The sequence below is a fragment of the Apostichopus japonicus genome, chromosome 15, assembly GCF_037975245.1.
Source record: "Apostichopus japonicus isolate 1M-3 chromosome 15, ASM3797524v1, whole genome shotgun sequence".
Taxonomy (NCBI): Eukaryota; Metazoa; Echinodermata; class Holothuroidea; order Aspidochirotida; family Stichopodidae; genus Apostichopus; species Apostichopus japonicus.
The window spans coordinates 5,567,515-5,581,912 of NC_092575.1; the positions used below are offsets into that span (position 1 = coordinate 5,567,515).

General features: G+C 37.1%; 1 protein-coding gene across 1 annotated transcript in view; it reads right to left on the reverse strand.

Annotated features, from left to right (window-relative positions):
• The window catches only part of LOC139981558 (oxysterol-binding protein 1-like), a 68,276-nt gene that overhangs the window by 21,800 nt on the left and 32,078 nt on the right, over positions 1-14,398 (reverse strand). Inside the window, exon 5 of the mRNA XM_071994027.1 lies at positions 8,764-8,944. Within this exon, the coding sequence (XP_071850128.1) occupies positions 8,764-8,944 (181 nt within the window). The remainder of the gene's footprint in view (positions 1-8,763; positions 8,945-14,398) is intronic.

Below are 14,398 nucleotides of genomic sequence, written 5' to 3' on the forward strand. Positions count from 1 at the left end.
GCCGGTATGATATCGGAAACGTGTTAGTTCATGCGATGTCGTGAAAATCGAATCATTAATGAACCATGACAATGACGTTGTTAGGGAGATAAAAACTGTGTGAAGTGAACGAGGGGATGTTCAAAAATTGTAGGCAACTTGAGAAATCTAATATTTCGAGCACATCAATTGGCGTAACAAAAAATAACAGAACATATTGAAGGATAACATCCATAAGACAGGAGTGATATTTGTTAAAGACCAGGGGCCACTTTGTGTGAAAAGTGGCCACATTTTTAATAGCCGTTCTGATGGAACCAAGAACCATTTGAATGTAACCACTGCAGTGGTCATTGGACCTTATCTAATCTATCATTTAAATACACTTGTCATGACATAAAATATAGAACTATCATGTGGCAACAAGGTGTGAATATGTAATTATTTTTCTCATTTCCGTCTGCTGGGCTATCTAAGAGAAGTTGATTGGCTGGGGTGCTACTATATATGTGATGATAAAACTACCCAGTATTTTCTCAGGGCTTTACTGGATTGGTTCACCCAGTTTGGACCCCTGCTTATTGTCACACTTGTCAACAGGTGAGTATTTAAACACCCTAATTAAATGGTTATAAAACAATAGAAGATTGTATTCCAGCACCGTTGTTTCCAGTAGATAAAACTCATAGATGAACCTCATTTGTGTAGCGACAATGAGCTAAACGACTCCATACAATATCTGATCATGAAATTTATTCACGCATACCTCCTCCTTCTTCCTTTAATAAAGATCCTTTCGTAAAGTGGGACTATAGATTATGATTCCTCTACACATCAGTACAGACTATAATATACCAGCAATATATAATTGTAAATATAAATGTAAATGTAACTAAAGGTACCAGTCTCCCAGAGGATCTTAATTTAAGTATTCCTTTTAAACGATGCAAAGTAATTAATACGGCACTTCACGTCCTCCTCACGTTAGATATATGCTAGATATGATATCCAATCCAACACTTCACGAGGAATACGCCTACTGTGTTACATATCTCTGTCATAGCTCCACAATGTGACACTAACTTTGGAATATGTACCAAAATTATGATATGAACGAGGAGGTTACAGTTTGCCCGACGTAGTAGATTTAGTTTCGGCTGTTTCAACATCAAGTTTGGTGTTTTTCAGTCCAAACTGACAAAATTTGTCATTTCAAAGTATGAATTACTGCACTGTACACGTATGTATGCATTTTTGAACTTTTGAAACTTTTCATTTTTGAAACATACATACATTTTTGACATACATACACAAACACAAACATACACAAACATTCATTTTTGAAACTTTTCAAATAATTCTAACCGTGTATGGAACAATAAGATAAGTGTGAAAAAAAATGAAGCATGCCCAACAATTTGTGACATTTTGTATTGTCATGGTAAACTTCTTAAATTTCAAAACAATTGCTGAAAAAAAAGCATGAAATGAAGTAACTTACTTTTTCAACATTATTGGAAACCCTAACATATCCTGCTACAGCCTGCACAGATTTCACTTCATATGATACTGTATAGTAAGTTTTAGCTCGCAGATCTATTGGCCCTGAAAATGGTCACTAAAGATCACCAACTTTAAAACACACTTCCCTGCCACTCTCTTCTTCCTCAATAGTACGGTCATGTAATTATCAACACTCTTAAAACATGTCAGGGTAAGTTACTTTAAGCATGCTAATTTATTCAAGGTTAGCACCGATGGCCTCTAACGGTTCTTGTCAGTTACTTGCTCTCTGTTGAAACCAGAGTGGATAAAAGCGGGTCGATTCAGAAGCAATCAAACCTAGCATCTGAGAGGTCGTGGGTTCAAGCCCTGGCCGGACAAAAGTATCAAAGGTGGGTTTTGCATCCAAAAGAAATCCATGGTGTTCCAAATTGTATATAAACTCTTCCGCTTCTCCCAAATGCATTTGTGTCTAAAAAGAACTGCTTAAAGGATCCACTAGCTTTTTTTTTATATTTTTTTCATCTCCTTACTCTCATACGGTTTCATTTCATCGGTCACTGTGACGACTAAACCCACATTCAGACTTATCTTCAAAGACCTTTAGCATAGTCCACCAGTCCCTACCATTAAGCTACAGTGCACTTTCTGTAAATCTGCTAGCTTCCATACATACAGTACCTTCCAGATCAACATGGTTGATTTATGATTTTATTAATGCCATCACTATTGGGAATACAATGTTCAAAAGTACCAATGAGCGGATGGTTCGTACAGTACTGTGACGCTGCCAAGGAAACTGGTAGGCACGGTAACCGAAGACTTGCATAACCCTGAGAATTTTGCGCACTGTGTAAAAAGAGCCATTGAATATGGAGCCCTTCAATCTCTTGTACTACGGTATGGAGCTATTTGTACTGGTACCGGCCCTTGTGAATTGTTACTCGTACACAGGGCATTTAGATTAGTTATAATATATATATGATGTAGGGCAAAAAGATGTTACTCTCACTCAAACTCAAAGGAATATTCCGATGGCGGACAACGTGACGCTTAGACCCATTTTTTTACTTGTTCTTTTGTAAATTAATTTACTTTCTTTGTAAAGCGCCTTGAGCAGTGACTTTTCTTCACTGATTTGGCGCTATATAAGTTTCACTTATTATTATTATTATACGAAGAGCAAAGTAAATCCGCACTGTTATGGAGTTGAAACTAGAGCACCAATGGTGCAGAAGCTCATACCTTTTCGAGCTCAAAAATGTAGGACCTGCAAAACTTTATGGCCCACCAAATTTCAGGCCATTTTTCAGATTCCACCAATTTTGGGCCCATGAGGCCAAACATTTTAGGTTCAAAGACAAATTTATACCCCTAGCTCAAAACGGCGATTACCCCCCCCCCACCCCCCTCCGTTAGCAGAATCCTGGCCACACCACTGGCTATAATTCCTATTTTCCCCCTTTAAATCCTATTTTACCCACTCTCTCAAACAATACCACTGACCTACCCTATTAAACTTTCTCTCCTCTACCTGAGCAGACATAACTTCACAAGCACCCCTTCCCAAAATTTTGGCTGGCTGCCTACTGCCTCAGGCTCAAAGACTTCTAAGAATCAGCAAGTGCTGATTGGCTATAGGACTCTCATGCTTACAGTTCAACAGTTAATAACAACTCCCAATCCTGCTCTAATTCCACTAACAGCCTCCAGAGCTTAACCACAAATGTAAACAAACACTGCAGAGACTGGGAGACAAATTAAAGGAGCTTTGGAAAAAGGTGAAGGCTCAGATTTTTTAAACAATGGGGATTAATTGTAATTAATTAACTTTTGACCAAAAATTATTAGGCATCACCTTGTTCATACACAATCCAACAATCATCAGTTCAACTTTGAATATGATCCATCAAAATCTTGAGGAGATTGAGATATTTGAAAATATTACAAAGAATGACCCCCGATGACCCCCTAAATGACATTTGACCTCAATTTTCCAAACACCCCTCGTAACCCTCATCCCGAGGAACGTTGTGACCAAGTTTCATTATAACTGGCCATACACTGTACGAACGGAAGCAATTTGAAAATATAGGGCCACGGCCCGGTCCACAAAAGACCTATAGTTGATCTTTGATCTCAAATTCATGAACACCCTGAAGGTAAAACTTCCATAGTACTATCGTGACAAACCCTCAACATTGTACCATGGAATCTGTAGGAGAAGCATTTTGCGTATTTCCACAAAATGGCCCATTACGGCCCCCAGGTGACCTTTGACCCCAAATTTCGGACCATCTCTGATGGCCCTATACCCAATGGTCCTTGTGTCCAAGTTTCATGAAATTCCTTTAAACATTGTGCGAGTGGGAGCGGTTTTACCAATTGTTGACGGATAGAGTGATAGACGCCGCACTGTAACAATAGCTCACACCAGCATGCTGGTATGAGCTAAAAACCCAAGATCTCAATATCATGTCCCTAACTCAAGATATGGTTGATTGAATGGACATTATTTTGACTGGCCAAACCTTCATAAACTCACTCCAGCAAGTTGGATTACAGTAAGGAGTTCTGTGATGTCATCCCGCATGAAATGTTCTTCAAAAGATTGACTTTCTTTTTGATAAATTTCTTGTTGATTTATCCTTGGAATCCATTGATCCATTTGGAATGTTTTGCTTCATACAGTAGCTGTCGAGGTTCTCTGTAGTTCATCAAAAAGCAACTATTTCATAGATGTAAATTATTTTTTTCCTCAGTGTAAAAGTGAGTAAGAAATTTGTAAACAAAAACCAAAAAAAATTTAACTTGAATTTGCCCTGATGACATCATTCACAAGATACCACCAAATTTGAAAAATGCACATCTCCACCTGACAAAATGCTATGAGAATGTGGTTTGGACCAATAGGTGCAGAACATTTCCAACATTTTATTTAAATGCAATCAACATCGGAATGTCCCTTTTAAGAACTCTGTACCTGCACTCATTCTCATACCAATGGAAACTTACTTGTACCCATGTCTGCCTTTGAGTGCAGGTGGGTAACTTCAGAACTCGATACTTGTACAGATGAACTTCCGGTGACATCCCTATGTTCCGACGTCTCTATGTTCCGACGTCTCTATGTTCCGACAAATTGTTTGGACTCTAATTTTTTTTGACCAAAATTTTTTCAGACCCAATTTTTTTTTGGAGACTCAATCTTTTTGGTCCCCCATTTTTCGGACCAAATTTTTTTGGGGACTTAATTTTTTGGGCCCCAAATTTTTTGGGACCCAATTTTTTTGGGGGACTCAATTTTTTTGGACCAACATTTTTTCTGACCTACCTTTTTGGGGGACACAATTTTTTGGACGCACCAAATTTTTTTTCAGGCAAAAAAGGGCCCAAAGTTTGTTATGACCTAAATAGTGCTTGTGACCGAAAATTGCTTGTGACCCGAAATTTAATTGTTTGTACTCAAATTTTTTGGGACCAAACTTAGTTTGGTCAAAAAAATTTTGGTCCGAAAAAAGTTGGTCCGAAAACATGTTGGTGTCAAAAATTTTGGTCCAAAAAAAATTTGGTCATAAAAATATATTGGTCTAAAATAATTTTGGTCCGAAAATAGTTGGTCCGAAAACATGTTGGTCAACAATATTGGTCCAAAAAAAATTGAGTCCGAAAAAATTTGGGTAAAAAAAATTAGAGTCCAAAAAAATTGTCGGAACATAGAGACGTCGGAACATAGAGATGTCGGAACATAGAGACGTCGGAACATAGAGACGTCGGAACATAGAGATGTAACCGAACTTCTCAATACTAGCACAAATATTGCTCAGTAAGGAAAAATAGGTTCAAGAGGATAACAATTTTTGTTAGCTAGACTTAGATCTCATGCCTGCAAATTCTGATTTAGGAGAAATTAATTTCTATACATCTGCTTAAATTTCAGTAAATCTCAATGATGACGTAAATTATGATGCACAGCACATTTATTTCTCCTGACACACACACTCCAACAGTAGACCATGCAATGAATTTACGCTCCAGTTCATGTTCAAATATAACAAACTCATCAATGTATGTCATAGAGAAGCAAGCAATGCAGAGGAAAGAAAAAATTTGAAAACAAAATTGCCACTTACTTTTGAAAATTTATTACACTTTCAAGTCTAGTTTCTCGTTGAAAATATGTACACACAGAAATTCTTTGAGCCGGCCGGCCGTTAAAGGTGAAATGTGAATTTATACAAAGTGCGAGTTTGGTATGGATTGAAACTAGGTCAAACTAGGTGACATAAATCACAAATCATCACTCCACAGATTTTTGACATGGACACGTGCAGAAAATGAAAGTTCTTACAGCACATTTCACACATGTCCTACACTAGTCTCCACAAAGTTTTGCCACCATCACCGTTCTAACCGGAAAAATTCAATAATCCGGCCAAAGTCGCCATTAAGCTTAACTCCCCAGCTGGCTGACAACAGATGTGCCCCAAATCTCTACTAAAAAATTATCGATATTATTTTACCTGCAGCATTGTTCTTCACTGTTTGGGCATAACATACCCACCATTGATTCCCTCCCAGTTCTCCTACATTGTGGAATAAATCAATGAGAAATATCCCAAACGTCATTAACAAATTTAACGGCATAGATCGAGAAACGCGATTCAAAAAACCCTTTACCGAAAGCAACACAAGAGGGGCTCTGTTCGTCCTTAATTGAATTGGTACCACTGCAGCTTTGGGAAGTGAATTTTTTTTTCTTTTTTATTTTTGAAACAAATTCTGCCAAAATGGAGTGAAAGGCAAGTCGTGTCTTGACATGAACGAAGATTTTGCCCGCCGGCGGGCATTTTGTCGAGCATGGTTTAATAAGATTGGTTGTATACGGCTGTCTTATTGTGCTGCATTTATAGTTAACCGTCGGAGCCATTGACTTCCCTCAGAATGAGATGAATTTTTGGCAATTTCCCAACTCGATCTATGTGTAGTTTGAGAACTTGAACGGGAAAAGCATTACTCTCAACAGTGAGGGTTGAAGAAATTGCAAAATGGAGGTTAAAAACTAAATTATGGAAATCATTTACATTATCGAATTATGAAATTATCGAAACAATCTGAAAAAGACATTTGAAGATATTGGGAGGGGGTGGAGGGAGGCACCTCTGTTCAAGTAACAAAACCTGAGCGACAAATGAAACAATACATTCTACCCTCCTGCAATCTCACAAAACGAAGACCTACAACCAGAAACACAACAAACCAAACGTTAAACACTGAGGTCTACTAGAATATACTGTACTTTGGGATCAATTTTTTTTTTTAATCAAGGACATTTCCTGCTTAATTTCTACAGTAATGTGAACATGAGACATCGATCAATATTTTTTTATTTTTTTTTAACCTTTTTCTCTTTTTTTGCTTACTTTTACTGTAGAATAGACCAAGGTAAGGTTTGTCTCTTGCTTTGCGATATATAGAAGGAGATTTAATCTCCAAATTGACTCTCAAATCTTTCTTACACTTTTTTCTTTTTGTACTTTAAGTATAAACTGTGTTATTGCGGGAAAAACCGTACATAGGGACCTTGGCTGTGAATGTATTCTGTGAAACATGTATTTGTTAAAAATAATGATGGCTTCTCTAAGTGTGAAAGGGCTGTTTCTCATTGCATGTTATGACAAACTATATAATCTTTTTGTTTTTGCTGATTTTTTGTTGACAGACACAATTTTCCAGTGAAGTGTTCAAGTAATCCATTGCTTGGTAAGAGGAATGACAAGAAACATACAACCAAACAAAAAATATCCATGCTTGACCAACTTTAGTTTACAGTTTACGACAATTTCATTATTTAAAGACACACTTACACTGTGCCACCTTACATTTTTCTTTCTAAACTAGTTTTTGCCATGTTTTCATGGTGGCTAGGAAAATGGAACAAGGTTAATAATATTGCTTGATTGATTATAGGTAGAAATATCATATGGGTATGATCAAGCACCATCTGAGATGAAATACAAATCAATAAGATTCAGGAAGACAATTTAATTCAGGCCAAATATTTGCTATTGTAGATTTCACAAAACCTAAAGTTGAGTAGGAACAGCCGAAGAGGTATATCATGTTTGTTCACCTGTGAAAGTGTCAACTAGACTACCAAGGTATAAATTTTACAACTTTGTAGAATAGATAGACAGGCATAGCAATTCAAAATTTCAGCCACCTGCTACAGAAAAAAAAAGGACCATTCTTTAAAAAAATCTACCGGCTAAAATCAAGTTAACTCAATTGGCAATTCCAACACACATGATCAGTCACCTGATCACTCTAGACACAGTAATTAGAGTGAGGAGACAGGTAAGTGAGGAGAAAATTAACTCGGGCTTTTGATCGCAGCTTAATAATAATGTGCTTAGAAATGTTAGGTACAATAATCATGCCGATTCTATGAATGACTTACCATACATGTGTTAAAGTTTTTTGTACATGTCTACTAGCAGATATTTGCCAGTGCCTATTTTTGTCTACTGGTAATTGGCAAAATCCATCCAAATATATACCTTTAAACTAGTCAGGTTCATCAATTAAAGTGGCTGGACAATGAAGTCTAATACACAGCAGACCATTGGGTCCATTCCTCAGATACAGCACAAAACTCAATTCGGAGGGGGAGAAGGGGGGAAGGGGAAATTAATAAGACATATATGGCCTCCAATCACATGTTTAAAATACATTACAAATTGGTCAATAGGTCAAATGGTGTCGAATCATCCCAGGGATAGATTCTTGTTTATATGAAGTTAAAAGAACATGTTTGGGTTCACTTATAGAAAAGTATAAAAAATGATGCATTATATAAACAGCTTTAGGGCTAACAGCATCACCTACAGTATTAAGCTGTTAAGAGGCATTCCAGAGATGTAGCATACATTCCAAAGGTGAATATATTAAAAAAAACTGGATTAGTTATAGAAACATTACAAGCACAGTTAATTTCCCCTCCACCTCCACCTCCACCCCCACCCCCTCTCCCCTCCCAACTTATTATTGGACTATAACATATCAGACTATTTACTTCTGCCCAGAATCATCCATTTAATTCAATTACAATAACTTTTTACAATATTCAAAGGGTTCTCCTATAACCAAACTTATTCAGCCCTCTCCAAGCTATTTTTTGCATCATTTCCAAAACTTCCTGGTCACTTAGATCAACAAATGTGGATCATTTGCTTATACATGGATGCAAGAATTTATTGTCATAATCATATGTTTTTTTACCTTCAGTTTTGATAGCTTCGAGGGATTTCGCTTCTCTGCAGGCCTTCTCGAGTTTGTTATGCTGCTTAGCGAGTGTTTCGATCGTCTCCTCCAAGTGCGCCCTCTTGTCCCTCTCGCTCTGTAGTATTTTCTGCCACTTGCGCCCCTGGGTCTGACCTAGCTCCAAGAAATCATGACACGCCTACGAAGAAGAAGAATCAAAATACAGAATATTACAAATTGGTCACATATGACGGAAAACACGGAAACGATCGCCAGAATCGAGATGATGATGACGACGACGGAAAAACAAATCTTGGTGAGAGATTTTGCGTAGTTTTCCTTCAGAATGGTAGATTGGGAAGGAGGAGTAAGTGGGCGGTGCCCAGGGGGGAGGAAGGGCGCAGTGCTAAAACCTTCCAAGGTGTAGTTTAGGTAGATGGGAAAGTGCAGATGTGGAGTCGGAGACAGGTAAGAGAGGAGTGAAGTAATTCAATTATATAAATTCGCCAACTTCAGGCTCCATGTACTGTCTTAAAGGGTGTGAAGACTCGCACAAAAAGAAACGTCTAATGCCGGTAATCTGACCTAGTTTCGAATGAGGTGTAACGGAAGTGTTAGACACCACCATCGATCCCAGAAAATACACACACAGCTTGCTACCGTCGGTATTTAGACACTAGTGTACAGTCAGTACATACAGCTGCGGTCAATACCCACAGCACAATATACAGACATACAGCGATGGACATCTCAGGATAACAATTAAGGTATCACGTTTCATTACTGTCTGCATTTTGTAGCGACACGAACAAAACGTCACTTGCAAGCAACAGAATGTTAACTTTTTCAGATGGCCGCACGCAGTTTAGGCCGATTCTTCAATGCCTTTAAACCACACAAACTGAGAAATCTTCCAACCCGGCTATCCCTTTTTTTTTTTAAACATTATTATCAAACAATGCAAATACTGTGCAGTAGACACCACAATAAATTACTTTCTGGCTTGGGTATTTACTAATGATGATACTTACCTGTAGACCTAAACAGAAGATTGAACATTAACATCTCTAATAAGGCAAGGAGGCTAGGCTTCAGTAGATCGCAATCATGCGTATTGTATGAATAGGTAAGAGGGGAATGAAGTACGCAGATATTTTTCTCTTCCCAAGTTTGCAAATTTTAGATTAAAACTCTGTGTCACATGTTTAAACATTATTTGGCATTATAAATTCAAGACGTTTATTATTTTCTTCATATGTTTGAAATTCCCTCAAGGATACAACTGACGTAAAAAAAACTGTCTACATTAAACATTATCAACAAATATTACTATGTATATATGCAGTACCTACAAGGAGCATTAACATGAGCCCACACTCAGGCGAAAGACAATCCACCATCTATACACGTGAGCTAATAAAGTTGATTGCACATTTCACAGCAAAAGGAAATAACAGTTATTAAGACAACTCAAATCTGCCAATCCTTCCATTGGCTCCAACAGATAAATCACCGACAAGCGTATCAAATGCATTCTGTCGTACGATGCTACTACTGTACTACTAACAAAATTATTTCTACGCACGGATCTTGACTTGACTCGCTTTCGAGGTATAAAAGCTGATGAATAGTTTTAATTTCCCACGTGGCGTGAGAAAGAAGGGCACTTTAAAGCTGCGAGGCTGCACAAAAAAAAAACTCTTGCACGAACACTAGGACTTGTGAAGGGGTTTTATTCTGAAAGATGGAATACAGCACCACTGTACTGTATATAGCAGTGTAGTGTCTTGCAATGAAAATATAAACAGAAGCGGCTCTTGGGATCCACTTCAGTTATCTGCTTAACTCCCCCACTTGTTAGATTTTTTTGCTGGTTGCAAAAGTGAGGGTTATAAATACACTGGTTATATATACACCAGGCAATAATATGGTGCAACATATATACATAGCTTATAATTTATATACAATGAGGTAAATAAATTTATCCAAGATGGGTGGAAAGAGCAAATAGTTAAAGTTGAAATTTTCAGCCCTGCTTTGATATTTGAACGATATGTTTAGTTGTACGGTTAGGGGAGGGTTATGCTAAAAGTTTCCAACTTATGAACCAGGTATACATAGTTCGATGGGGATTCAAATACAATTGGTATAAATACAGATTGAACAGACCCAATCACATATTCAATTTGTCTATTGTTTTCTGTATTCCTATTCAGTAAAGTGAGTTTGGAGATAGCAGCTACTGTACAGTACCTGCAGTATACAACTACCAGAGGTGATGTACATGCATTTAATAAATCAAGGGACACCAACAAATTATTTGAAACATAAATTTGATTTGGACTTAATTATTTTAGAAGTTTGAGATTTTTAGAAATTAGAATTGAGAAATTGAGAATTGAGAAATTGAGAAATTAGAATTGAGATATTTTAGAAATTAGTTTAGAAATTTGAAAGGCACTTGAAACTTGAAAGACAGCAGCATATTTACAGCATTTCTGATTCCTTAGAATTGGTAGGAGGGGGGGGGGGGGGTTGAGAGGGGGGAGGAACATTCTCAAGGGAGGTGTACAGTAAATACTACATATACAGGGACTTTAATGTTTGCAATATTACCTAAATTGTAAAGTGCAAATTGCCTACAGTAGAAGGGCTGACTAGCTGGTAGCTGACGTCGTACCTACTTTATTTAGCAACCACCGAACAAGACGGTTTGTGTGACCTTTGAACTACTCATCCGTATAAACTAGAGTACACCTACGGGCATCCAGTTTAATTCTAAGTAATCCGGAGGTCAAGTGTGGTACTTAAGAATCTTTAATGGCAAAGGATGTTAGTATTAAAAGAGTAGGACCAAGTGTATTATCATGCAACTTTTATGTCAACTGTTTGCCAATTTATAAATTGCGTATAATATTATCACGGTTTCCATCAAGACACCGACCTTTCGCATTTTTTCATAATATATAGCTTTAACTCGTGCTGGGCTCCAACAAAATGTAAACTGATCAAGGACAAGAATTTGAGGTATTATGAACAGTTGATTACAATTCAAAAAAAAAAAAAAAAAAACTTAAAGGAGAAACTCAAAGAACTAATGGAATAAAAACCAACGGGAAGGAGAGCAGCTCAATTAGAAGGACTTATTTGTGACCAGATTTGCCATTCACTACTTGCCAGATTAGCTTCCTCATCATGTCAGCAGTGTCTATACTGGCATCCCTTTGCAAACATGCCCTTACAGTATGTCTCTTCTCTAGGTGCCATGTACAGACAAGTGAATATTGTGTAATGGTTATGTATTGAGTTGGCAGCATTTTAGAGTATAAATCTTGTGTTGTTTAATTACCAGAAGCAAGTTCTCTACTGGACACTTGGTAACTTAAAAGCTCAGGGGAACTACAGTAGTGGCCAGCCATGTTAGCCAGTATCGCCTAAAATTATCTAGTATTAGTTTGTAATGTTGTGCGTTCCATGTTCGTCAGTTTGTCACTAAATAGGTTTGTTGCATTTCAGGGCTGCAGTATTACGGTACATTTGTGACTTTCCTTATAAATGCATACTGTAGTTTACCTAGACTTTTCTAATATTGTATTCCTGCATATTCCATGGATCTTTAAAGTTGATTAGGACTGCATGGTCATATCTGCTCTCTACCGTGCCAGCTTTATTCCTCTGTTCTCACTTCCTCGAACAATCGGTGCACGACGGATATGACCACGAACGATAAAAAGCGGAAAAAAATGGCGAGAGCGAGCCTAAAGAACTTGTTACTCTACAAACTCATGAAGAACTCAAATAAAAAACATGGAAGGACAAACCCAAGAGAAAGAGAAATATTGCCTTAATATTAAAGCCACTATTCTGAGGCAACTAGATATATATATGTTTTGTAACACTCTTCCTCACCTTTCTGATGTGGGGGTGAAGTACAATATATCTCATCTCCCCAATACAATACATGTAAGGAGATGAGCTATTAACAAGATCTGACAGAGGGTTACATGAACTATCCAAGTTTACAGTAAATACAGACCTGTCTAATTTGCAAGAGCACAGCTACTCTTAACGATTCAACGGAAGCACTCGCCGGCTATTGACGTACAGATGGATAGCACACGTCTTATTTATCTTTGTAACTTGCATACATGTATTTGTTCGTGTGTCAATGCATTATATATACCACCATGTATGAATTTTGATACCACTCAGCGGTATACAGTGTGTTAAAAGCCATAACACGTTTCTCATTCACAAAAATCAATAAGTACGAAATGTGCATTTCGAGAGCTTTCCACGCCATCTGCTCGAATAATTTCCCAATTCCCATCTGCGGGTTTTTAGTGGCGTGTTAAAATTTGAACTGCTCCTGTTCCTTAACAAATATTCAGCAATATTTATTAGTTTCTTCTTTTTGAGTTATTCACATGTATGTATACATTCTGATGCACTTACTGTAATTCCTTTATTAGTGTTCACAGTATCATAAGGATGAGTGTATAGGAACAAAATTCCCATTATGGGATTATCAAAAATCCTTACAGTGTTTTTAGTAGGCATGGGGGAAAAAATGGCTATATCAGTTACTCACATTACTGTATAACACTCATTAAGTGCATTGAATAAAGCATTTTTAGACCACTAATTTGAAAAGACATTCAAAAATGTTTGCAAATGATATCTCGTATTATGCAGTAACAATCACCATATCGTTAAAAATATCAAAAGTAAGCGGTCCACGAGATCAGGAGCAATTAAGAACATAACTGCTGCATGAATTATGGATCATAACTTAATTCATTCTGCTTTATCTCATCATCTGCCAATATTTTGGAAAATCAAATATTACCAAGAAAGCTATCATATATGTACATTCCATAACCGTGGCTTAGTATGTACAGCAAGAAATTGACCACTGGCAAGTTGTCGATGATACAGACTTTGTCTTTTCAAAGCCAATGTCCACTTTTTCATGCACATGCACATGCCAAATGATCTCTCACCCAGTGACCTCTGACCTGGTATTATATTTAACCCTTTGTCATTATTGCAGAGCCACTTCCTGTTCACATTATATCCACATCCTCAGTGATTGATCTAGGCTAAAGTTACAATTTATTGTTTCTATCAAACAACAAAACCTTGATAAAATGACCATGAACTGGATTTTCTTCGAATCATCTGGTTTCGCCCATTGCCCACAAAAAAACATGAACAAGTCGATTGGCATTCTTCAGGAAGTAATTTGATAGTAAAGAGTTCAAAGAAATCCTAGCAATTAATGATTCATTTCATAACAACGGATACAATGCATTGGGCCAAGAGTTTTAAAGAAGCAGTAAAAAGTGAAAGATATCGAAACCATTTTCTTTTTCTCATCATTTTCTCTTTTTTTGTTTTTCTGTTTCGAGGTGAACGCACTACTGTGCGTGCTACAGTGTCTAGTGGACAATTTTTTTGCACACTTGTCAATAATATCATATCATATTAATTAATTAAATAATTTATTATAATAAATCAATACCATAATAGTTCGTTCATAAATATCATAACACATTATGAATTTGCTTGCCATTTGTTCTTATAAATGTGAAAGGGATATGTATACTGTGAATAAACAGGGTGTTATATACCACACTCAAGTCAAAAAGGT